The sequence below is a fragment of the Procambarus clarkii genome, chromosome 23, assembly GCF_040958095.1.
Source record: "Procambarus clarkii isolate CNS0578487 chromosome 23, FALCON_Pclarkii_2.0, whole genome shotgun sequence".
NCBI lineage: Eukaryota > Metazoa > Arthropoda > Malacostraca > Decapoda > Cambaridae > Procambarus > Procambarus clarkii.
In genome coordinates, this window is record NC_091172.1 from 8,360,111 (window position 1) to 8,387,408 (window position 27,298).

At 41.6% G+C, this 27,298-nt stretch overlaps 1 protein-coding gene across 1 annotated transcript; it reads right to left on the reverse strand.

Moving 5' to 3' along the window:
* Positions 1-20,796: 20,796 nt before the first annotated feature.
* LOC138367673 (transcriptional regulatory protein AlgP-like) lies at positions 20,797-21,579 on the reverse strand. The gene has a single exon (XM_069329632.1). The coding sequence runs from the start codon at positions 21,577-21,579 to the stop codon at positions 20,797-20,799; it is 783 nt and encodes a 260-aa protein (XP_069185733.1).
* Positions 21,580-27,298: the final 5,719 nt, after the last annotated feature.

The window sequence follows — 27,298 nt, forward strand, 5'->3', positions numbered from 1 at the left end:
TCTGTGCTTCCCAGCTGGCTACTCTGTGTGCTTCACAGCTGGCTACTCTGTGTGCTTCTCAGCTGGCTACTCTCTGTGCTTCCCAGCTGGCTGGGAAGGTGTGGTGAAAGTGTAATGAAGGTGTAGGTGTGATAGTGGTGTAAGCACAGAACGTGTTCACACAGACTGGTAGCTATCATTGAACATAATGTCTTCCTCAATTTCTCCAAAATTCACCTCTTCTCTAAGGTAAATTATTGAGACAGTTCACATGAATGATGTTGAACGTGACTGGAAATCCCTGATGGAATATAAACAGCTTGTTAGTGTGAAGTATTGGTGTTGACACGAGAGCAGTGGTGTGTGTTAGAACATGAAGTGAGGTGCCCTGGCAGGTGCATGTAACACGTCAAAATTTCATCACACAGTTACTAATATAGCGTTCATAAATATTACCTGGATGAGTTGCTTCACTGGGAGACGAGACGAGATACAGCTCTCTAAAATGTAAACTTTTTTTCCACAGATTTCAGGTTTACACGTTTTCTTGTCATCTATAAACTGCTATTTTTCCCCTCTGGCCACTTGTTCTTAGGGCATGCATGGCATGGTGAAAATGCTAGTGTACGCAAACACCTGAAGCCTCCATGCTGTAGATTTGGACCGATTACGTTGTTGTTGTTGGCATGTGGAAGACAGCAGCTCCCCGACCTCTGAGCCGCTGTTGTCACGGCGGTGGCGTTGAGGCACGAGGCTTCACACTATATTGTAATCTTATTGGCTGATCGAGCCCCTTAACGTGTAGCTTGTGTACGTCAACTTGTACCGGGGCACCGTCTCTGCTTTTACACATTATGTATGAGATCAACCCGTCCGCTCTTCTAATAGGTCGCGTTATTTATGTTATGGTAGCCAACGTTACAAAGGCAACCTACGATGTGAACTAACGGCTCACAAATATCTACGATTCCAAAGCATCGGACTCGAGATGGTTAGGAGGCTTCGTACGTTTCTGGTTAGTAAGAGGCAGGACTTTGTTTAGAGAGTGGCGAGTCGATAGAGTGGCTGGTATGCCTGCCAGGAGTGAACTGGTGCGGGGGGCCTCCGGTGCTCTGTGTCGTGATTCAAACTTTGAGTACTTCACTTTAATTGGCTAATTCAAGTTAATGGGAGAAGTGTGCTATGTCAGACACACTGGTTCTGCATGATCCAGTGACCGGATGAACAAGTATGAAAGCCTACTTTACAAAAAATGGTAGATGAATTAGCCTGGGCATTGTCAAAAGCTTTCATCAACCTTCGTTATTTTGTTTTTTTTTTATATTAAATTTGTATTAAATAACTAGCTGTACCCAGCCACGCGTTGCTGTGGCTCAGCAACTCGTAGGCATTGCTGAGTCACAGCAACCCTCCTCCGTCTTGCCCACTATTCCCCCCTCCTCCGTCTCCTCGTCCTCCCCACCATCGCCCTCTCCCCCATCCCCCTTCGTCCTCCCCACCATTCCCCCCTCCTCCGTCTCCTCGTCCTCCCCACCATCGCCCTCTCCCCAATCCCCCTCGTCCTCCCCACCATTGCCCACTCCCCCACCTGATGCGCTCCCAATTAAATGATCTGATGTCCTCATCACTGAAAAATAAGAACAGTTAAAAAAAAAAACGAAATGAAAAAAATTACAATAAAAAATTAATTATACTCACAAAATGAACGGTGTGGTAAATGGCACAACTCAATTCCAACGCAATGTCGCAGGAAATAAATAAAAATAAAAATATATCGAAATCTATGAAAATTTATCAATGCAATCGGAAAAATTTAAATGGAATCGTAAAATATTTAGTATAACGGATGTTGCTTTTACGTCCAACAGATGATGCTGTTTTAAAATAAAAACATTTTTTTTACCTTATTACACACAGAAATTACAATAGCGTCATGCATCAAATGAACAAATCCACAAGAGACGTGACGAGGATTCGAACCTACGTCCGGGAGCATCCCAGACGCTGCCTTAATCGACTGAGCTAAGACCATGTCGTAGTTCAGTCGATTAAGGCAGCGTTTGCGATGTTCCCGGACGTAGGTTCGAATCCTCGTCATGGCACTTGTGGATTTGTTCATGTTTTTATCTGTCACAGGTGAGGCATGTATATAGTAGATATATAAAAACACGCGCGTATTCGAATGGAACGTTGTGTCAAAATTTTAAAGCAATCAGTGAAGAACTTTCGGAGACTAGTGAATTTGAACAAAACAAACTTTTATATTATTATTTATATAGATTTCTTGAAATTTAAAGCATTTTAGTTTTATATAGTGTTTTTTTAGATGTTATAATTTATTATTTATTTTACAAAACTATTTGTTTAAAATTCATACCAAAAATAATTATTAAAATAAAATATTTTGTAACAATAATAATATTGAAAAAATAAAAGGATTTGAATTTTGCAGTAATTTAACATATATCAATATAGTTAAAAAAATCAAATTTAGTTCTTTACATTTTACAACTTACAAAATTTGGAATTCGCAAAATTGTAAAATTCTCAGAATTTTTTAGTTTCTCATAATATCTAAATTCTCATATTAATAAATTCACAGATTTTAAAATCATCTAAATAGTTCAATTCTCAGAATTTTATCGCAGTAACTCTTCGACATATTGTCTATTTTTTAGGGTAAAAGATTGCTTTAATCACTTTTGCTAATAGTTATAAAAATATTACAAAGAAAAAAGTCTCATTTTGTATCTTCTCACGCTATTTGCTCTCTCGCTATCACAGTTCTTCTGCGGCTTATTTTTCTTATTTTACTGCAGTAGACGATGTAAAATACTTTTTTTTTACAATGTTTCCGCTAGAGACGACAAAGAGCATCGTCTTGTCTTTCTTGCATGAAGCGAAGCAGGAAATCCTGTTGGCCATCGTGCAGGAGTCGATGAAGGAGACCGTTGCCAGCTCTTCCAGCAGATGATGTAGAATACCATTCTCAGCTTTCCTAATGCTTAGGATACCATGCTTAAGGTTCCTGCAAGAGGTTCTACTCGTTCTTCCAGCCTGTCCTCAGGGAGGAAACAACGCTCTTGGACCGTTCAAAAAAAATCCGAAACAGGTTGAACTTAAAAGTTCTTACCAGAGAATAAAGCGACGTTCGTAAAGTTTTCGAGGCCTTGTTTCCTTTACGAAGTTTGAAAAAAAAGTAGTTATGTTTGTGGAGCGGCAAACTTAAGTTTGGAGGAGCGAAAGTGACTCGAGTCGAGATTCTCGTTGAACGATTTTCATACTGAAGCCTCATGGGCGCGGACCGAATCCTCATGTTTCAAACGTTGCTTTACTGTCAACTCCTCTTGTTGCCGATGTTGCTGCTCATCATGATGTGGCTATACTGCTCATCATGTTGCTGCTGTTGATTCATCTGCAGATATATTATATATATATATATATATATATATATATATATATATATATTTTTATTCTTCATACTATGGCTGTAAAGGGCGAAAACACTTCAATTAAAACCAAGCCATCACCGCCTTCAAAGCTTGCCCCGTTCTCAAAGGCAGCGGGAACCCATTACATACTTGTTTTGTTCAATATTTCCCACCACTTGGCTCCTTCCTCCAGCTGATCATCTGCACTACACTGGGAAACTATTTGATTACTTTTGTTAAAGAAAGAGGTAGAGACAGAGAGATAGACAGAGACAGAAAGAGATACAAACATATAGAAAGACAGAGAAAGACAGAAACATAGAAAGACAGAGATAGGGAGAGAAGGAAGAAGAGAGGAGGAATACAGAGGGAGAGGAGTATTATTAGTCTTATAATTATATTATTTTTATTATTATTAGAGTATTAGTTATACTTAGTAATGTAATAAATATAAATATAAGTATATTATAATATATTTATATAAATATATTATAATATATTAATATAATTAGTTATAATTATTATCATCATTATAGTGCATTATAATTATTATTAGAGAGTAATATAAAAGGCGGAGAGGGACGAAGACTGAAAGGGAAGGGAACCATCAGGAGAAAGCGTCAAACCCTTACGACTATATAGCATCTGAAAGGGATCAGGATAAGTTATTATTATTAACATCTTTATTGACAAAATTAATTACAATTTTGCCTAATCTAAGGATTTCAATTAAGTCTTATTAAAGTGAGGATAATGCTGGCATTCACTGTCACGCAGGACAGATTGTCATACACAACACAATAGGTCAAAACTGGCACACATATATATATCATGGTTACAATCAATGTTTTAATGTATGAATATGTGAAAACAACTTTCTATTGTACACTGCCACACAAGGGCAGGGATGGGTTCATAAGTGATGCAGCTTGGAAGTAATATAAATAAAACTGTTCTACATTCTTTAAAATGGACAAGCAAATGTTGGATAAATTGTTAAGATGTCGTCCAGAACACCTGAGTCAATGAAATAGTTACACAGTTGGTGGTACAAGAGGCCAGGAGGTCTAAAATCTTTTACGGTTTCACATTCATCAATATAGTGTTCTAGTGAATACATTAGAGGTTTATCACAGAGTTTACAATCTGAATATTCTGGTAGTGGCTCAGCCTCACTAACCTGCCAGATGTGTCTATAGCCAACGCGAATTCGCGCAATGACTACATCACATTACCTGGTCCGGTTATTGTGCTAACCATACAAATACCTATTATTACAAAACTTGTCATAATGGGAAGGAATGGTGTTCCTCATGAATGTTCATGTTCTTCATGCAGAACGCCGACCTGCATGAAGCGAGACCGGCGCTCTACCGTCCAGTCCAAGTGGTTGGGTTAGGAAGATTGGAAGGGCGTGGAGAGAAGTGGAGGGGTTGAAGAGGCAAGGAGAGGGGGAGAGAAGAAAGAAGGGGGGAGACGGGGAACTGGAAAAGAAAGAGACTAGGTGAGAGTGGGTATGGGAGAAGGGAGACCCGGACACAGCCGGGTACCTATCCCCCCCCCCTCCTCCCCTCCCCTCCAGTGTACTAAGTACCATATTAATAACATAGTGTGACAACACACAGTACCAACACTAACCGGTGCCTGCAACACATCACTGTTAACCGCCACATCGTTCACCACCACCAAACAGTAGTCAAGGCGTCAATTAGAAGTGACAAGCAACAAGAGCTACAGTCCAACACTTGCATAAAATACAATATAGTGTAGATATTCTCCATTACATTGAATGCCAAGGTTGGTCTTCCAAAAACAGTAAATGTACCAACAAAATAAAAATAATAAATAATTAGATAAATAAATGTAGATCATAAATAAAATAAATAAATAAAAATTTAAGTAAATAAAAATAGATAACGTAAAAAAAATGAGATGGTCAAACACTCGTTGCACTGGGTTTTGCGACCATGTTAATTCCATCTTCCGGATGATAATTGAAATTTTGTTAAGTATTCGTGCGGATGATAGAGAAACCCTCCCGATGGCCTACTCAGACACGTCCAAAATGGTCTCAAACAATTGGTACCTGACTGACAGGAGAGTGAACAGGCTGGGGGAATATTCAAATGAAAATACATCTTCAGAAATTTGCAAGACTTACAAACAAAAGGTCAATGACACTCAAGTATGTGATCACACAGATAATCAGAAACACACAAGTACTTTGATAGAGAAAAAATAAATGTGAGCACAGATCACACCAAACCAGAGGAGACTGAGCAACAAAAGGAGTTCATATAACCAACATACTTACCAGTAAACAAGCGGATATAAGGTGTAGCACTTGATGACGAAAACAAACAGAACACATACTCAAAATCCTGCCAATTTCCTGCATGGGGTATATGTAAATAACAGACATTCAGGTAAAACTCTTGGAATATGCAATACATTCCTAAAATTTCAGGAATATTCGAAGAAAACAAATTACAGAACAGCCTCAATGGCCCACTGTATCCCAAAAAAGGCATGGAAGGCTATTTAGAGAAATGGAAACGACTAAGCTAAAGCTACAAGAATCAAATATAATTCAGGAGATACAAAAAGAGGAAACGGTCATCAGTAAAAGAGAGCGAAACCCAAAATATTTTTTATCCTATGTAAATTCAAAGAAAAAATCCAACTTTGGTCGCTTGCGCAAGGAAGAGGGAACTTTTACCGATGACAGCAAAAAAAAAAAAAAATGAAAAATTATTTATATGTTTTTTAATATAGGGGGTACCACTCTGGTTTATATATATATATATATATATATATATATATATATATATATATATATATATATATATATATATATATATATATATATATATATATACAACTTTAGAACACTTTCCCACCAGGAGACTCGAACCCTAGCCAGCACAGAAGCCTTCCAGCAACTGGCATAACAGGTACGCCTTAACCCTCTCCACCACCTGCTCAGACCCTTAAAAGAGATGGTAATTTCGGAGTATTTAAATACCACAAAGATCACCACCTCCCAAGAGCACTAGAGCAAGTGAGGGGTCATTTAGACGTTAATTTCATCAAGTCCCTGTTAATATGGGAAGACACAGTGTCTATGCTTAAGGCACAACTCTCCTAAACACGAGAATCAAGTATACAACTTTAGAACACTTTCCCACCAGGAGACTCGAACCCTAGCCAGCACAGAAGCCTTCCAGCAACTGGCATAACAGGTACGCCTTAACCCTCTCCACCACCTGCTCAGACCCTTAAAAGAGATGGTAATTTCGGAGTATTTAAATACCACAAAGATCACCACCTCCCAAGAGCACTAGAGCAAGTGAGGGGTCATTTAGACGTTAATTTCATCAAGTCCCTGTTAATATGGGAAGACACAGTGTCTATGCTTAAGGCACAACTCTCCTAAACACGAGAATCAAGTATACAACTTTAGAACACTTTCCCACCAGGAGACTCGAACCCTAGCCAGCACAGAAGCCTTCCAGCAACTGGCATAACAGGTACGCCTTAACCCTCTCCACCACCTGCTCAGACCCTTAAAAGAGATGGTAATTTCGGAGTATTTAAATACCACAAAGATCACCACCTCCCAAGAGCACTAGAGCAAGTGAGGGGTCATTTAGACGTTAATTTCATCAAGTCCCTGTTAATATGGGAAGACACAGTGTCTATGCTTAAGGCACAACTCTCCTAAACACGAGAATCAAGTATACAACTTTAGAACACTTTCCCACCAGGAGACTCGAACCCTAGCCAGCACAGAAGCCTTCCAGCAACTGGCATAACAGGTACGCCTTAACCCTCTCCACCACCTGCTCAGACCCTTAAAAGAGATGGTAATTTCGGAGTATTTAAATACCACAAAGATCACCACCTCCCAAGAGCACTAGAGCAAGTGAGGGGTCATTTAGACGTTAATTTCATCAAGTCCCTGTTAATATGGGAAGACACAGTGTCTATGCTTAAGGCACAACTCTCCTAAACACGAGAATCAAGTATACAACTTTAGAACACTTTCCCACCAGGAGACTCGAACCCTAGCCAGCACAGAAGCCTTCCAGCAACTGGCATAACAGGTACGCCTTAACCCTCTCCACCACCTGCTCAGACCCTTAAAAGAGATGGTAATTTCGGAGTATTTAAATACCACAAAGATCACCACCTCCCAAGAGCACTAGAGCAAGTGAGGGGTCATTTAGACGTTAATTTCATCAAGTCCCTGTTAATATGGGAAGACACAGTGTCTATGCTTAAGGCACAACTCTCCTAAACACGAGAATCAAGTATACAACTTTAGAACACTTTCCCACCAGGAGACTCGAACCCTAGCCAGCACAGAAGCCTTCCAGCAACTGGCATAACAGGTACGCCTTAACCCTCTCCACCACCTGCTCAGACCCTTAAAAGAGATGGTAATTTCGGAGTATTTAAATACCACAAAGATCACTACCTCCCAAGAGCACTAGAGCAAGTGAGGGGTCATTTAGACGTTAATTTCATCAAGTCCCTGTTAATATGGGAAGACACAGTGTCTATGCTTAAGGCACAACTCTCCTAAACACGAGAATCAAGTATACAACTTTAGAACACTTTCCCACCAGGAGACTCGAACCCTAGCCAGCACAGAAGCCTTCCAGCAACTGGCATAACAGGTACGCCTTAACCCTCTCCACCACCTGCTCAGACCCTTAAAAGAGATGGTAATTTCGGAGTATTTAAATACCACAAAGATCACCACCTCCCAAGAGCACTAGAGCAAGTGAGGGGTCATTTAGACGTTAATTTCATCAAGTCCCTGTTAATATGGGAAGACACAGTGTCTATGCTTAAGGCACAACTCTCCTAAACACGAGAATCAAGTATACAACTTTAGAACACTTTCCCACCAGGAGACTCGAACCCTAGCCAGCACAGAAGCCTTCCAGCAACTGGCATAACAGGTACGCCTTAACCCTCTCCACCACCTGCTCAGACCCTTAAAAGAGATGGTAATTTCGGAGTATTTAAATACCACAAAGATCACCACCTCCCAAGAGCACTAGAGCAAGTGAGGGGTCATTTAGACGTTAATTTCATCAAGTCCCTGTTAATATGGGAAGACACAGTGTCTATGCTTAAGGCACAACTCTCCTAAACACGAGAATCAAGTATACAACTTTAGAACACTTTCCCACCAGGAGACTCGAACCCTAGCCAGCACAGAAGCCTTCCAGCAACTGGCATAACAGGTACGCCTTAACCCTCTCCACCACCTGCTCAGACCCTTAAAAGAGATGGTAATTTCGGAGTATTTAAATACCACAAAGATCACCACCTCCCAAGAGCACTAGAGCAAGTGAGGGGTCATTTAGACGTTAATTTCATCAAGTCCCTGTTAATATGGGAAGACACAGTGTCTATGCTTAAGGCACAACTCTCCTAAACACGAGAATCAAGTATACAACTTTAGAACACTTTCCCACCAGGAGACTCGAACCCTAGCCAGCACAGAAGCCTTCCAGCAACTGGCATAACAGGTACGCCTTAACCCTCTCCACCACCTGCTCAGACCCTTAAAAGAGATGGTAATTTCGGAGTATTTAAATACCACAAAGATCACTACCTCCCAAGAGCACTAGAGCAAGTGAGGGGTCATTTAGACGTTAATTTCATCAAGTCCCTGTTAATATGGGAAGACACAGTGTCTATGCTTAAGGCACAACTCTCCTAAACACGAGAATCAAGTATACAACTTTAGAACACTTTCCCACCAGGAGACTCGAACCCTAGCCAGCACAGAAGCCTTCCAGCAACTGGCATAACAGGTACGCCTTAACCCTCTCCACCACCTGCTCAGACCCTTAAAAGAGATGGTAATTTCGGAGTATTTAAATACCACAAAGATCACCACCTCCCAAGAGCACTAGAGCAAGTGAGGGGTCATTTAGACGTTAATTTCATCAAGTCCCTGTTAATATGGGAAGACACAGTGTCTATGCTTAAGGCACAACTCTCCTAAACACGAGAATCAAGTATACAACTTTAGAACACTTTCCCACCAGGAGACTCGAACCCTAGCCAGCACAGAAGCCTTCCAGCAACTGGCATAACAGGTACGCCTTAACCCTCTCCACCACCTGCTCAGACCCTTAAAAGAGATGGTAATTTCGGAGTATTTAAATACCACAAAGATCACCACCTCCCAAGAGCACTAGAGCAAGTGAGGGGTCATTTAGACGTTAATTTCATCAAGTCCCTGTTAATATGGGAAGACACAGTGTCTATGCTTAAGGCACAACTCTCCTAAACACGAGAATCAAGTATACAACTTTAGAACACTTTCCCACCAGGAGACTCGAACCCTAGCCAGCACAGAAGCCTTCCAGCAACTGGCATAACAGGTACGCCTTAACCCTCTCCACCACCTGCTCAGACCCTTAAAAGAGATGGTAATTTCGGAGTATTTAAATACCACAAAGATCACCACCTCCCAAGAGCACTAGAGCAAGTGAGGGGTCATTTAGACGTTAATTTCATCAAGTCCCTGTTAATATGGGAAGACACAGTGTCTATGCTTAAGGCACAACTCTCCTAAACACGAGAATCAAGTATACAACTTTAGAACACTTTCCCACCAGGAGACTCGAACCCTAGCCAGCACAGAAGCCTTCCAGCAACTGGCATAACAGGTACGCCTTAACCCTCTCCACCACCTGCTCAGACCCTTAAAAGAGATGGTAATTTCGGAGTATTTAAATACCACAAAGATCACCACCTCCCAAGAGCACTAGAGCAAGTGAGGGGTCATTTAGACGTTAATTTCATCAAGTCCCTGTTAATATGGGAAGACACAGTGTCTATGCTTAAGGCACAACTCTCCTAAACACGAGAATCAAGTATACAACTTTAGAACACTTTCCCACCAGGAGACTCGAACCCTAGCCAGCACAGAAGCCTTCCAGCAACTGGCATAACAGGTACGCCTTAACCCTCTCCACCACCTGCTCAGACCCTTAAAAGAGATGGTAATTTCGGAGTATTTAAATACCACAAAGATCACCACCTCCCAAGAGCACTAGAGCAAGTGAGGGGTCATTTAGACGTTAATTTCATCAAGTCCCTGTTAATATGGGAAGACACAGTGTCTATGCTTAAGGCACAACTCTCCTAAACACGAGAATCAAGTATACAACTTTAGAACACTTTCCCACCAGGAGACTCGAACCCTAGCCAGCACAGAAGCCTTCCAGCAACTGGCATAACAGGTACGCCTTAACCCTCTCCACCACCTGCTCAGACCCTTAAAAGAGATGGTAATTTCGGAGTATTTAAATACCACAAAGATCACCACCTCCCAAGAGCACTAGAGCAAGTGAGGGGTCATTTAGACGTTAATTTCATCAAGTCCCTGTTAATATGGGAAGACACAGTGTCTATGCTTAAGGCACAACTCTCCTAAACACGAGAATCAAGTATACAACTTTAGAACACTTTCCCACCAGGAGACTCGAACCCTAGCCAGCACAGAAGCCTTCCAGCAACTGGCATAACAGGTACGCCTTAACCCTCTCCACCACCTGCTCAGACCCTTAAAAGAGATGGTAATTTCGGAGTATTTAAATACCACAAAGATCACTACCTCCCAAGAGCACTAGAGCAAGTGAGGGGTCATTTAGACGTTAATTTCATCAAGTCCCTGTTAATATGGGAAGACACAGTGTCTATGCTTAAGGCACAACTCTCCTAAACACGAGAATCAAGTATACAACTTTAGAACACTTTCCCACCAGGAGACTCGAACCCTAGCCAGCACAGAAGCCTTCCAGCAACTGGCATAACAGGTACGCCTTAACCCTCTCCACCACCTGCTCAGACCCTTAAAAGAGATGGTAATTTCGGAGTATTTAAATACCACAAAGATCACCACCTCCCAAGAGCACTAGAGCAAGTGAGGGGTCATTTAGACGTTAATTTCATCAAGTCCCTGTTAATATGGGAAGACACAGTGTCTATGCTTAAGGCACAACTCTCCTAAACACGAGAATCAAGTATACAACTTTAGAACACTTTCCCACCAGGAGACTCGAACCCTAGCCAGCACAGAAGCCTTCCAGCAACTGGCATAACAGGTACGCCTTAACCCTCTCCACCACCTGCTCAGACCCTTAAAAGAGATGGTAATTTCGGAGTATTTAAATACCACAAAGATCACCACCTCCCAAGAGCACTAGAGCAAGTGAGGGGTCATTTAGACGTTAATTTCATCAAGTCCCTGTTAATATGGGAAGACACAGTGTCTATGCTTAAGGCACAACTCTCCTAAACACGAGAATCAAGTATACAACTTTAGAACACTTTCCCACCAGGAGACTCGAACCCTAGCCAGCACAGAAGCCTTCCAGCAACTGGCATAACAGGTACGCCTTAACCCTCTCCACCACCTGCTCAGACCCTTAAAAGAGATGGTAATTTCGGAGTATTTAAATACCACAAAGATCACCACCTCCCAAGAGCACTAGAGCAAGTGAGGGGTCATTTAGACGTTAATTTCATCAAGTCCCTGTTAATATGGGAAGACACAGTGTCTATGCTTAAGGCACAACTCTCCTAAACACGAGAATCAAGTATACAACTTTAGAACACTTTCCCACCAGGAGACTCGAACCCTAGCCAGCACAGAAGCCTTCCAGCAACTGGCATAACAGGTACGCCTTAACCCTCTCCACCACCTGCTCAGACCCTTAAAAGAGATGGTAATTTCGGAGTATTTAAATACCACAAAGATCACTACCTCCCAAGAGCACTAGAGCAAGTGAGGGGTCATTTAGACGTTAATTTCATCAAGTCCCTGTTAATATGGGAAGACACAGTGTCTATGTTTAAGGCACAACTCTCCTAAACACGAGAATCAAGTATACAACTTTAGAACACTTTCCCACCAGGAGACTCGAACCCTAGCCAGCACAGAAGCCTTCCAGCAACTGGCATAACAGGTACGCCTTAACCCTCTCCACCACCTGCTCAGACCCTTAAAAGAGATGGTAATTTCGGAGTATTTAAATACCACAAAGATCACCACCTCCCAAGAGCACTAGAGCAAGTGAGGGGTCATTTAGACGTTAATTTCATCAAGTCCCTGTTAATATGGGAAGACACAGTGTCTATGCTTAAGGCACAACTCTCCTAAACACGAGAATCAAGTATACAACTTTAGAACACTTTCCCACCAGGAGACTCGAACCCTAGCCAGCACAGAAGCCTTCCAGCAACTGGCATAACAGGTACGCCTTAACCCTCTCCACCACCTGCTCAGACCCTTAAAAGAGATGGTAATTTCGGAGTATTTAAATACCACAAAGATCACCACCTCCCAAGAGCACTAGAGCAAGTGAGGGGTCATTTAGACGTTAATTTCATCAAGTCCCTGTTAATATGGGAAGACACAGTGTCTATGCTTAAGGCACAACTCTCCTAAACACGAGAATCAAGTATACAACTTTAGAACACTTTCCCACCAGGAGACTCGAACCCTAGCCAGCACAGAAGCCTTCCAGCAACTGGCATAACAGGTACGCCTTAACCCTCTCCACCACCTGCTCAGACCCTTAAAAGAGATGGTAATTTCGGAGTATTTAAATACCACAAAGATCACCACCTCCCAAGAGCACTAGAGCAAGTGAGGGGTCATTTAGACGTTAATTTCATCAAGTCCCTGTTAATATGGGAAGACACAGTGTCTATGCTTAAGGCACAACTCTCCTAAACACGAGAATCAAGTATACAACTTTAGAACACTTTCCCACCAGGAGACTCGAACCCTAGCCAGCACAGAAGCCTTCCAGCAACTGGCATAACAGGTACGCCTTAACCCTCTCCACCACCTGCTCAGACCCTTAAAAGAGATGGTAATTTCGGAGTATTTAAATACCACAAAGATCACTACCTCCCAAGAGCACTAGAGCAAGTGAGGGGTCATTTAGACGTTAATTTCATCAAGTCCCTGTTAATATGGGAAGACACAGTGTCTATGCTTAAGGCACAACTCTCCTAAACACGAGAATCAAGTATACAACTTTAGAACACTTTCCCACCAGGAGACTCGAACCCTAGCCAGCACAGAAGCCTTCCAGCAACTGGCATAACAGGTACGCCTTAACCCTCTCCACCACCTGCTCAGACCCTTAAAAGAGATGGTAATTTCGGAGTATTTAAATACCACAAAGATCACCACCTCCCAAGAGCACTAGAGCAAGTGAGGGGTCATTTAGACGTTAATTTCATCAAGTCCCTGTTAATATGGGAAGACACAGTGTCTATGCTTAAGGCACAACTCTCCTAAACACGAGAATCAAGTATACAACTTTAGAACACTTTCCCACCAGGAGACTCGAACCCTAGCCAGCACAGAAGCCTTCCAGCAACTGGCATAACAGGTACGCCTTAACCCTCTCCACCACCTGCTCAGACCCTTAAAAGAGATGGTAATTTCGGAGTATTTAAATACCACAAAGATCACCACCTCCCAAGAGCACTAGAGCAAGTGAGGGGTCATTTAGACGTTAATTTCATCAAGTCCCTGTTAATATGGGAAGACACAGTGTCTATGCTTAAGGCACAACTCTCCTAAACACGAGAATCAAGTATACAACTTTAGAACACTTTCCCACCAGGAGACTCGAACCCTAGCCAGCACAGAAGCCTTCCAGCAACTGGCATAACAGGTACGCCTTAACCCTCTCCACCACCTGCTCAGACCCTTAAAAGAGATGGTAATTTCGGAATATTTAAATACCACAAAGATCACCACCTCCCAAGAGCACTAGAGCAAGTGAGGGGTCATTTAGACGTTAATTTCATCAAGTCCCTGTTAATATGGGAAGACACAGTGTCTATGCTTAAGGCACAACTCTCCTAAACACGAGAATCAAGTATACAACTTTAGAACACTTTCCCACCAGGAGACTCGAACCCTAGCCAGCACAGAAGCCTTCCAGCAACTGGCATAACAGGTACGCCTTAACAATGTTGCGTATATATATATATATATATATATATATATGCAAACAAGCCTGAATGGTCCCCAGGACTATATTCAACTGAAAACTCACACCCCAGAAGTGACTCGAACCCATACTCCCACAACTGGTATGTACAGGGACGCCTTAATCCGCTTGACCATCACGACCGGACATAAGGAAGTGATAGCCGAGGCTATATGAACCACTTCCCCGCCGGCACTCGGATGGTAATCTTGGGCATAGCATTTTATCAAATCACCTCATTCTTTGGGGCACACGTGAGGAACACAAATGCAAACAAGCCTGAATGGTCCCCAGGACTATATACAACTGAAAACTCACACCCCAGAAGTGACTCGAACCCATACTCCCACAACTGGTATGTACAGGGACGCCTTAATCCGCTTGACCATCACGACCGGACATAAGGAAGTGATAGCCGAGGCTATATGAACCACTTCCCCGCCGGCACTCGGATGGTAATCTTGGGCATAGCATTTTATCAAATCACCTCATTCTTTGGGGCACACGTGAGGAACACAAATGCAAACAAGCCTGAATGGTCCCCAGGACTATATACAACTGAAAACTCACACCCCAGAAGTGACTCGAACCCATACTCCCACAACTGGTATGTACAGGGACGCCTTAATCCGCTTGACCATCACGACCGGACATAAGGAAGTGATAGCCGAGGCTATATGAACCACTTCCCCGCCGGCACTCGGATGGTAATCTTGGGCATAGCATTTTATCAAATCACCTCATTCTTTGGGGCACACGTGAGGAACACAAATGCAAACAAGCCTGAATGGTCCCCAGGACTATATACAACTGAAAACTCACACCCCAGAAGTGACTCGAACCCATACTCCCACAACTGGTATGTACAGGGACGCCTTAATCCGCTTGACCATCACGACCGGACATAAGGAAGTGATAGCCGAGGCTATATGAACCACTTCCCCGCCGGCACTCGGATGGTAATCTTGGGCATAGCATTTTATCAAATCACCTCATTCTTTGGGGCACACGTGAGGAACACAAATGCAAACAAGCCTGAATGGTCCCCAGGACTATATACAACTGAAAACTCACACCCCAGAAGTGACTCGAACCCATACTCCCACAACTGGTATGTACAGGGACGCCTTAATCCGCTTGACCATCACGACCGGACATAAGGAAGTGATAGCCGAGGCTATATGAACCACTTCCCCGCCGGCACTCGGATGGTAATCTTGGGCATAGCATTTTATCAAATCACCTCATTCTTTGGGGCACACGTGAGGAACACAAATGCAAACAAGCCTGAATGGTCCCCAGGACTATATACAACTGAAAACTCACACCCCAGAAGTGACTCGAACCCATACTCCCACAACTGGTATGTACAGGGACGCCTTAATCCGCTTGACCATCACGACCGGACATAAGGAAGTGATAGCCGAGGCTATATGAACCACTTCCCCGCCGGCACTCGGATGGTAATCTTGGGCATAGATTATCTTGGGCACCCCAAAGAATGAGGTGATTTGATAAAATGCTATGCCCAAGATTACCATCCGAGTGCCGGCGGGGAAGTGGTTCATATAGCCTCGGCTATCACTTCCTTATGTCCGGTCGTGATGGTCAAGCGGATTAAGGCGTCCCTGTACATACCAGTTGTGGGAGTATGGGTTCGAGTCACTTCTGGGGTGTGAGTTTTCAGTTGTATATAGTCCTGGGGACCATTCAGGCTTGTTTGCATTTGTGTTCCTCACGTGTGCCCCAAAGAATGAGGTGATTTGATAAAATGCTATGCCCAAGATTACCATCCGAGTGCCGGCGGGGAAGTGGTTCATATAGCCTCGGCTATCACTTCCTTATGTCCGGTCGTGATGGTCAAGCGGATTAAGGCGTCCCTGTACATACCAGTTGTGGGAGTATGGGTTCGAGTCACTTCTGGGGTGTGAGTTTTCAGTTGTATATAGTCCTGGGGACCATTCAGGCTTGTTTGCATTTGTGTTCCTCACGTGTGCCCCAAAGAATGAGGTGATTTGATAAAATGCTATGCCCAAGATTACCATCCGAGTGCCGGCGGGGAAGTGGTTCATATAGCCTCGGCTATCACTTCCTTATGTCCGGTCGTGATGGTCAAGCGGATTAAGGCGTCCCTGTACATACCAGTTGTGGGAGTATGGGTTCGAGTCACTTCTGGGGTGTGAGTTTTCAGTTGTATATAGTCCTGGGGACCATTCAGGCTTGTTTGCATTTGTGTTCCTCACGTGTGCCCCAAAGAATGAGGTGATTTGATAAAATGCTATGCCCAAGATTACCATCCGAGTGCCGGCGGGGAAGTGGTTCATATAGCCTCGGCTATCACTTCCTTATGTCCGGTCGTGATGGTCAAGCGGATTAAGGCGTCCCTGTACATACCAGTTGTGGGAGTATGGGTTCGAGTCACTTCTGGGGTGTGAGTTTTCAGTTGTATATAGTCCTGGGGACCATTCAGGCTTGTTTGCATTTGTGTTCCTCACGTGTGCCCCAAAGAATGAGGTGATTTGATAAAATGCTATGCCCAAGATTACCATCCGAGTGCCGGCGGGGAAGTGGTTCATATAGCCTCGGCTATCACTTCCTTATGTCCGGTCGTGATGGTCAAGCGGATTAAGGCGTCCCTGTACATACCAGTTGTGGGAGTATGGGTTCGAGTCACTTCTGGGGTGTGAGTTTTCAGTTGTATATAGTCCTGGGGACCATTCAGGCTTGTTTGCATTTGTGTTCCTCACGTGTGCCCCAAAGAATGAGGTGATTTGATAAAATGCTATGCCCAAGATTACCATCCGAGTGCCGGCGGGGAAGTGGTTCATATAGCCTCGGCTATCACTTCCTTATGTCCGGTCGTGATGGTCAAGCGGATTAAGGCGTCCCTGTACATACCAGTTGTGGGAGTATGGGTTCGAGTCACTTCTGGGGTGTGAGTTTTCAGTTGTATATAGTCCTGGGGACCATTCAGGCTTGTTTGCATTTGTGTTCCTCACGTGTGCCCCAAAGAATGAGGTGATTTGATAAAATGCTATGCCCAAGATTACCATCCGAGTGCCGGCGGGGAAGTGGTTCATATAGCCTCGGCTATCACTTCCTTATGTCCGGTCGTGATGGTCAAGCGGATTAAGGCGTCCCTGTACATACCAGTTGTGGGAGTATGGGTTCGAGTCACTTCTGGGGTGTGAGTTTTCAGTTATATATATATATATATATATATATATATATATATATATATATATATATATATATATATATGCAGAATAACCACATGTGAAAAATGGAAAATGCTATATAGCACGTCAAAACAATATAGCAATCATTTAACACGTATGGCACTTGAGATATTAATAGGAGCTGCTTCGTATGGGCCAATAGGTCTTCTGCAGTTACCTTCTTTCTTATAATTCCTTTCCTCCACTTATTTTTGGTGGTCAGGTGATCTGCCCAGGCGGATATAAAGGTCTGATCAGCAATCTTATCTTCATTCTACTTTGCTCTGATGAAGGCGAATTAGCCGAAAACGCGTTTAAAAAAAAAAAAAAACATTTTCTATTTTTCACATGTGGTTATTCTGCATACTTGGATCAGTGTTTTTGTGATCATTGTTGCGTATATATATATATATATATATATATATATATATATATATATATATATATATATATATATATATATATATATATATATATATATATATATATATATATATATATATATATATATATATATGTCGTACCTAGTAGCCAGAACGCACTTCTCAGCCTACTATTCAAGGCCCGATTTGCCTAATAAGCCAAGTTTTCATGAATTAATGTTTTTTCGTCTACCTAACCTACCTAACCTAACCTAACCTAGCTTTTTTTGGCTACCTAACCTAACCTTACCTATAAATATAGGTTAGGTTAGGTTAGGTAGGGTTGGTTAGGTTCGGTCATATATCTACGTTAATTTTAACTCCAATAAAAAAAAATTGGCCTCATACATAGAGAAAAGGGTTGCTTTATCATTTCATAAGAAAAAAATTATAGTAAATATATTAATTCAGGAAAACTTGGCTTATTAGGCAAATCGGGCCATGAATAGTAGGCTGAGAAGTGAGTTCTGGCTACTAGGTACGACATATATATATATATATATATATATATATATATGCAATTGACGATCACAAAACACTGATCATTTTATGCAGAAAATCCACAGAGAAATATGAAATGAGGTGAACGTTTCGGCTTTGTTAAAGCCTTTGTCAACACCAGACTGACCAAAGTCAGTCTGGTGTTGACAAAGGCTTTAACAAAGCCGAAACGTTCACCTCATTTCATATTTCTCTGTGGATTTTCCGCATATATATATATATATATATATATATATATATATATATATATATATATATATATATATATATATATATATATATATATATTTGTATATTTTGGTAGCAGTCTTTCCTGTAGACATATATTATTAAATATGACCGAAAAAGTAGGATTAATAATTCTAACACGAATTTTCTCAATGTTTCTTATATTTCTTTTCACTGTTGATGGTAACTGAAAAATCAATTCTCCAAAATTCATTTTTATTTCTAGTCTGACGCGACACTTGAACGCGTTTCGTAAAACTTATTACATTTTCAAAGACTTTAGTTTACACACACACAACTATAACTTAAACAGAGTTTAAACAGCTTCGATTTTATACCTGCATTTGGGTGAGGTGACATGTTACAACAGTTTTGGATGAGGTGAAAACAAATTTTCAACACAAGACAGAACACGAAACAATGGGTATAATATTTTGTAAGTTAAAGGGAAGAATGGAAGTAATTGCAGAGGATTTTTTGGCCCATATTTCTTGATGCTTCTATATTGGTGCGGAGTCTTGAAGTGGGTAGAATATAGTTGTGCATTAATTGGCCGTTGATTGCTGGTGTTGACTTCATGATGTGTAGTGCCTCGCAGATGTAAAGCCGTCTGCTATAGCTGTATCTATCGATAGATACATCTATCTAACGATAGATGTATATATATATATATATATATATATATATATATATATATATATATATATATATATATATATATATATATATATATATATATATATATAAGGACACAACTAATGCACCGCATCATCCTTAGAACATCACAAAAGAATTTTCAAGAGGGAACACAGTATAGAGGCCACACCAACCCTTCATACAGACGTAAATCTGATCTTCTAAAAGACCCAAATAATATAACACAATGTTTGATGAAGACAGGTCCAGCGCTTTAGTAAAAATTAAAATATCGAAAAGGAAACAGCATATAAATCGTAGTCAAATCACACTGTGGAAAGAAAAAGCAATCTAAAAGATTTCGAAGCGTGTGGTCAGAAGACCACACTTTTAAAGAACACAATAAAGTAATTCTCACAACTACAAGGAAAATGACAGGCTGGATAACAAGAACCTTTTAAACAAGTGCTGCCAGACCAATGATTGTCATGTTACGCACAAGTAATAATCTATGATGGATATTGTTGCACACTAACAGTCCCATTTCAAGTTGGAGGAATGACTGACCTGGAGAACGTGCAGATCTTTCACTGCTCGAATCCATTCAATTTCTCACTTTATTGTTTTAAATCTGTATTATTCAGACGGGCTCCAAATCTGCATATGGAAATAACTTCTCGCGAAACAAAGAGACACGGCAGCAAGTGCAGAAAATCTCCGATGAACAGCAGAGAAAAGCTGAACGACAGTTTTGTAGGCATTAAGGACCAATGACTTCAACATTCTCGTTCTCAAGATAATGGGCATAACTAGCCGACCTCCCAAGGTGTTCAGACAAGATCTTGATAAACACCTCCAAATAATACCTGATACAATAGGGATGCGACTCATACGTCGGATAGCGAGCAGCGGCCACTAATAGCCTGGTTGATCAGATCCCTAACAAGGCGGCCTGGTCATAGACAGGATTTCGGGAACATTGATCCCCGGAAATAACACATGGTAGACACAAGGTAAGGTGGACACCAGGTCCTGCAGGAAGAATGGACACCAGGTCCTGCAGGAAGGATGGACACCAGGTCATGCAGGAAGGATGGGCACCAGGTCCTGCAGGAAGGATGGACACCAGGTCCAGCAGGAAGGATGGACACCAGGTCCTGCAGGAAGGATGGACACCAGGTCATGCAGGAAGGATGGGCACCAGGTCATGCAGGAAGGATGGGCACCAGGTCCTGCAGGAAGGATGGACACCAGGTCCTGCAGAAAGGATGGACACCAGGTCCTGCAGGAAGGATGTACACCAGGTCATGCAGGAAGGATGGGCACCAGGTCATGCAGGAAGGATGGGCACCAGATCCTGCAGGAAGGATGGACACCAGGTCATGCAGGAAGGATGGGCACCAGGTCCTGCAGGAAGGATGGACACCAGGTCCTGCAGGAAGGATGGACACCAGGTCCTGCAGGAAGGGTGGGCACCAGCTCCTGCAGGAAGGATGGGCACCAGGTCCAGCATGAAGGGAGGGCACCAGGTCCTGCAGGAAGGGTGGGCACCAGGTCCTGTAGGAAGGGTGGGCACCAGGTCCAGCATGAAGGGAGGGCACCAGGTCCTGCAGGAAGGGTGGGCACCAGGTCCTGCAGGAAGGGTGGGCACCAGGTCCTGCAGGAAGGGTGGGCACCAGGTCCAGCATGAAGGGAGGGCACCAGGTCCTGCAGGAAGGGTGGGCACCAGGTCCTGCAGGAAGGGTGGGCACCAGGTCCTGTAGGAAGGATGGGCACCAGGTCCAGCATGAAGGGAGGGCACCAGGTCCTGCAGGAAGGGTGGGCACCAGGTCCTGCAGGAAGGGTGGGCACCAGCTCCTGCAGGAAGGGTGGGCACCAGCTCCTGCAGGAAGGGTGGGCACCAGGTCCAGCATGAAGGGTGGGCACCAGGTCCTGCAGGAAGGGTGGGCACCAGGTCCTGTAGGAAGGGTGTGCACCAGGTCCTGCAGGAAGGGTGGGCACCAGGTCCTGTAGGAAGGGTGGGCACCAGGTCCTGCAGGAAGGGTGGGCACCAGGTCCTGCTGGAAGGGTGAGCACCAGGTCCAGCATGAAGGGTGGGCACCAGGTCCTGCATGAAGGGTGGGCACCAGGTCCTGCAGGAAGGGTGGACAGGGGCTCCATCACCGCCCCACCATTCACCGGGCACTCCCAGATCACATTCCTACTTCCTCTCTAATTTTCTACACGATTGTCTCCCACCACCTGGAATATAGGGAGGCATGAGGCTCGTGTGGCAGAAATGTGTACCCAGAACTATGTGGCTCCCGGTGTCGCGTCTCTTAAAAGTTGCTCTGCTCACATACTATAAAAACATATAGAAACGTGCGTAATTTGCGAGCAACAGAGCATTTTATAAGTAACATCTGGAAGAAAATAAGACCATGGAAATTTAACTATAAATAATATATATATATATTATATTATATATATATGTATATATATATATATATATATATATATATATATATATATATATATATATATATATATATATGTCGTACCTAGTAGCCAGAACGCACTTCTCAGCCTACTATGCAAGGCCCGATTTGCCTAATAAGCCAAGTTTTCCTGAATTAATATATTTTCTCTAATTTTTTTCTTATGAAATGATAAAGCTACCCATTTAATTATGTATGAGGTAAATTTTATTTTATTGGAGTTAAAATTAACGTAGATATATGACCGAACCTAACCAACCCTACCTAACCTAACCTATCCTATCTTTATAGGTTAGGTTAGGTTAGGTAGCCGAAAAAGTTAGGTTAGGTTAGGTTAGGTAGGTTAGGTAGTCGAAAAACAATTAATTCATGAAAACTTGGCTTATTAGGCAAATCGGGCCTTGCATAGTAGGCTGAAAAGTGAGTTCTGGCTACTAGGTACGACATATATATATATATATATATATATATATATATATATATATATATATATATATATATATATATATATATATATATATATATATATATATATATATATATATGTCGTACCTAGTAGCCAGAACGCACTTCTCAGCCTACTATGCAAGGCCCGATTTGCCTAATAAGTCAAGTTTTCATGAATTAATGGTTTTTCGACTACCTAACCTAACCTAACTTTTTCGGCTACCTAACCTAACCTAACCTATAAAAATAGGTTAGGTTAGGTAGGGTTGGTTAGGTTCGGTCATATATCTACGTTAATTTTAACTCCAATAAAAAAAATGACCTCATACATAATGAAATAGGTAGCTTTATCATTTCATAAGAAAAAAATTAAAGAAAATATATTAATTCATGAAAACTTGGCTTATTAGGCAAATCGGGCCTTGCATAGTAGGCTCAGAAGTGCTTTCTGGCTACTAGGTACGACATATATATATATATATATATATATATATATATATATATGTCGTACCTAATAGCCAGAACGCACTTCTCAGCCTACTATTCAAGGCCCGATTTGCCTAATAAGCCAAGTTTTCATGAATTAATGTTTTTTCGTCTACCTAACCTACCTAACCTAACCTAACCTAGCTTTTTTTGGCTACCTAACCTAACCTTACCTATAAATATAGGTTAGGTTAGGTTAGGTAGGGTTGGTTAGGTTCGGTCATATATCTACGTTAATTTTAACTCCAATAAAAAGAAATTGACCTCATACATAGAGAAAAGGGTTGCTTTATCATTTCATAAGAAAAAAATTATAGTAAATATATTAATTCAGGAAAACTTGGCTTATTAGGCAAATCGGGCCTTGAATAGTAGGCTGAGAAGTGAGTTCTGGCTACTAGGTACGACATATATATATATATATATATATATATATATATATATATATATATATATATATATATATATATATATATATATATAAATGCATTAATTGACTGTTGATCCTAGCAATCAACAGCCCAATTAACGCATAACTATATTCTACCCACTTCAAGACCCGAACCAACATAAAAGCAGCAAGAGAAAATATGGGTCAAGAGGACTTCTGTAGTTACTTTAATTCATATGTTTTCGCACCCAATTTATACCCATTGATTAGTGTTCTGTCACCTAACCCAAAACATTTCTGTCATGTCACCTCACTCAAAACGAATATAAGCATGATATATGTTATGTGTAAACCAGTCTTTTTGAATGTAAGAAGCCCTTACGAAACGCTTTTAGGCATCAGACCAAAAATAAAAATGTAAAAAATGAATTTTGGAGAGTTAATTTTTCAATTACCCTCGATAGTGAAGAAAAACGTAAGAAATATTGAGAAGATTTGTGCGAGAATTATTTATCTCAGCCATTCGGTCATATTCAACAACATATGTTTACAAAAACAGATTGCTCCCAAAATATACTAATATAAATATATATTATATATATTCTAAATATATATAACAATCTTAAGATACATATCCTGGTTAGCAAAGAGCAAAAAAAAAAAAACACTGCGACAGTTCAAAGAAATTCTCTTTACACAAGCCTCGCCTCCAGCCAAGACTGCCATTAAGAAATTAGCATCGCTTGGCTTGTGAGAAGCACCTCGTAGAAATAATATCGTTTCTTATTTCTCAACTTTGTCATTTTTATAGTGTAATTTAAAAATCAGTAAAGGTGCAATATTATAAATATATATTATAAATATAAATATATATATATATATAAATATATATATATATATATATATATTTTAAAAATGGCTAATTTGGAAAAGGAATTCTTCAAATGCCATATTTGTTCAAGGTTGACTTAAAGAATACAAATTATCTGTGTTTTTATAAAGCATTTCCCTTGTTAGGATAATATCATGGGATTTTTAGGGGCACCTGATTGAAGATGACAGGTTAATCGCCTCGTCAGCTTGGTCGACGTCATACCTGTGTACTTAGATTGAAGGCTACATCATCCGTGGGGGGGGGGGTCAGGTGTACATGTATACCTCGTTCAACTTTTATATAGTTCTCCTTTGGCTTCGGGATGTTTTTAATGAAGTTAATTTGTATTCATTAACATGTACTTTGTATTCTTTGTTTTATAGATTATAATGATGAATATGTTTTGGTTAGGGGGGTTGTACTTCTTACTCATTTACGGATTATTTATTTCATTATTCTTTCCTCTTTCTTGTATTCATTTTGCATGCTGGATCTGTAATATAATGTTATTGGAGGTTACAGGTTCGTGTTCTTGGATCAGAGCTGTACCACACACGCTTACACACTTCCTTCACAAAGAATTCACAATGACATGATATATCAATTAAATTACTATATTAGGGCAATGAGATGACTTCAACCAGCATTCTGGCGTAAGGGTTCGAGCCCCATTACCCGCAGCACAATATCTCACCATGAATAACGAGAAATCGTATAACCACAATTAAGGGAAGTATATAGGAAGTAAAAAAGGTTATATGTTAGATGGAAACAAATAATGACTGAATAATGAAGATTCATGACACATGAGGAAACTTCAGGAAGCATATTAACAAATATATGTCAGTTATCTTGAGATGATATCGGGGCTTAGCGTCCCCGCGGCCCAGTCCTCGACCAGGCCTCCTTTTTGTTTCACACCCCAGGAAGCAGCCCGTAGCAGCTGTCTAACTCCCAGGTAACAGGGGGCATCAGGGTGAATGAAACATTTTGCTGATTTGTCTCCGCCTCCTCCGGGGATCGAACCTGGAACCTCAGGACAACGAATCCGAAGCGCTGTCTACTCAGCTGTCAGGCGCCCTTGACAGTTCCTAAAAATATTATCCTTATGGGAAGAGTTGTTTAGAAATTCTCTTACTAAGATCGTTTTTAAGTTGATACATTAAAAATACATTCAAAGTGTCTGAACCATTAATTATACTCCAATGCCATGATTTTATCATTTCTATTCAAGCAGATTCAATAACATTTCAATTTAAAATGTTGTCGCAATTTGTAAAGGAAAAAGTTTTTAATGAACGCGGACGGTAATGCTGAAGACAATGCCTTAGTTACACACATCAGTTACAGAACACATATCAGTTACAGTACACATATCACTTACAGTACACATATCAGTTACAGTACACACACATCAGTTACAATACACATATCAGTTACAGCACACATATCAGTTACAGCACACATATCAGTTACAGTACACATATCAGTTACAGTACACATATCAGTTACAGTACACATATCAGTTACAATACACATATCAGTTACAGTACACATATCAGTTACAGCACACATATCAGTTACAGTACACATATCAGTTACAGTACACATATCAGTTACAGTACACATATCAGTTACAGCACACATATTAGTTACAGTACACATATCAGTTACAGTATACATATCAGTTACAGTACACATATCAGTTACAGCACACATATCAGTTACAGCACACATATCAGTTACAGTACACATATCACTTACAGTTCACACACATCAGTTACAGCACACATATCAGTTACAGCACACATATCAGTTACTGCACACATCACTTACAGTACACACACATCAGTTACAGTACATATATCATTCAAAATGTTAAGCGCTGAGATTATCGGCCAGGCACAGTCACCTGGCCATAATTAACCACGCATGACTGAAGCCAGTCAGACGCAGGTGTTGGTTTCACTCAATTTACCTCAAACACATTATATCAGTTCCGGGGTGCGGGGGGAGTGGGATGAGGGGGGGGGGGATTCAGAAGTGCTGCTGCTGTCTGATAGAATTTTTGGTAATGGAGGCGCTGGGGGGCGGCGGCCCCTCCCTCCCTAGCCTGATATGTGATGTTTGTAAAGGTCTGTTTGGCCTCGTGAAGCTGTCTTGCCGTAAACATTCCACAGGTGAATGAATGAGTTAATGAAATTACTTTCACACACACACACACTCACTCACACTGTGTGTGTGTGTTTGTGGGGTAGACAAGGATGGGATATTTAACACGTTTCAGGCGCCCGAGGCTGAATGGATAGCTCGCTGGATGCGTAGTCCTGTGGACCGGGGTTCGATTCCCGGCGCCGGCGAGAAACAAAATGGGCAGAGTTTCTTTCACCTTGATGCCCCCTGTTACCTAGTAGTAAATAGGTACGTGGGAATTAGACAGCTGTTACGGGCTGCTTCCTCTGTGTGTGTGTGTGTGTGTGTGTGTGTGTGTGTGTGTGTGTGTGTGTGTGTGTGTGTGTGTGAGAGAAAAAAAGGTTGATAGACAGTTGAGAGGCGAAAGAGCAGAGCTCAATCCCCGCAAGCACTAGGTGAATACACACACACAGACACACACACACACAAGGAAAAATCCGAGAATCAAAAGAAGAATCCATGGATTACTAGGTCAATTATGAAAGCAAAGGAGCTGAACAAAAAGACGTGGGAGAAATTTCGAAATAACGGAACACAAGACAGTAGAGAGAGTTATCAGAGAACCAGGAACGAGTATGTTAGTGTGAGAAGAGCAGCTGAGAAAAGGTATGAAAATGATATAGCAAAGAAAGCCAAGACCGAACCAAAGCTACTCCACAGTCACATCAGGAGGAAAACAACAGTGAAGGAACAGATGATGAAACTTAGAACGGGTGAGGAGAGGTATACAGAGAATGACAAAGAGGTGTGTGTAGAACATAACAAGAAGCTCCAGGAGATCTTCAAAACAGAATAAGGTGAGGTCACTGAGCTAGGAGAGGTGGCAGTAAACCAGGCGGCCTTGGAAGGGTTCGAATTTACAAGAGATGAGGTCAAAAGTTAGATCTGGATGTGAGTAAGGCTGTTGGTCCAGACGGGATCTCACCATGGATTTTGAAAGAGAGTGCAGGAGCACTTTGCTTGC

Bases quoted from the DNA above. Each gene is read 5' to 3' on its own strand.
- LOC138367673 (XM_069329632.1), bottom strand. From the start codon at position 21,579: ATGCAGGACCTGGTGCCCACCCTTCATGCTGGACCTGGTGCTCACCCT.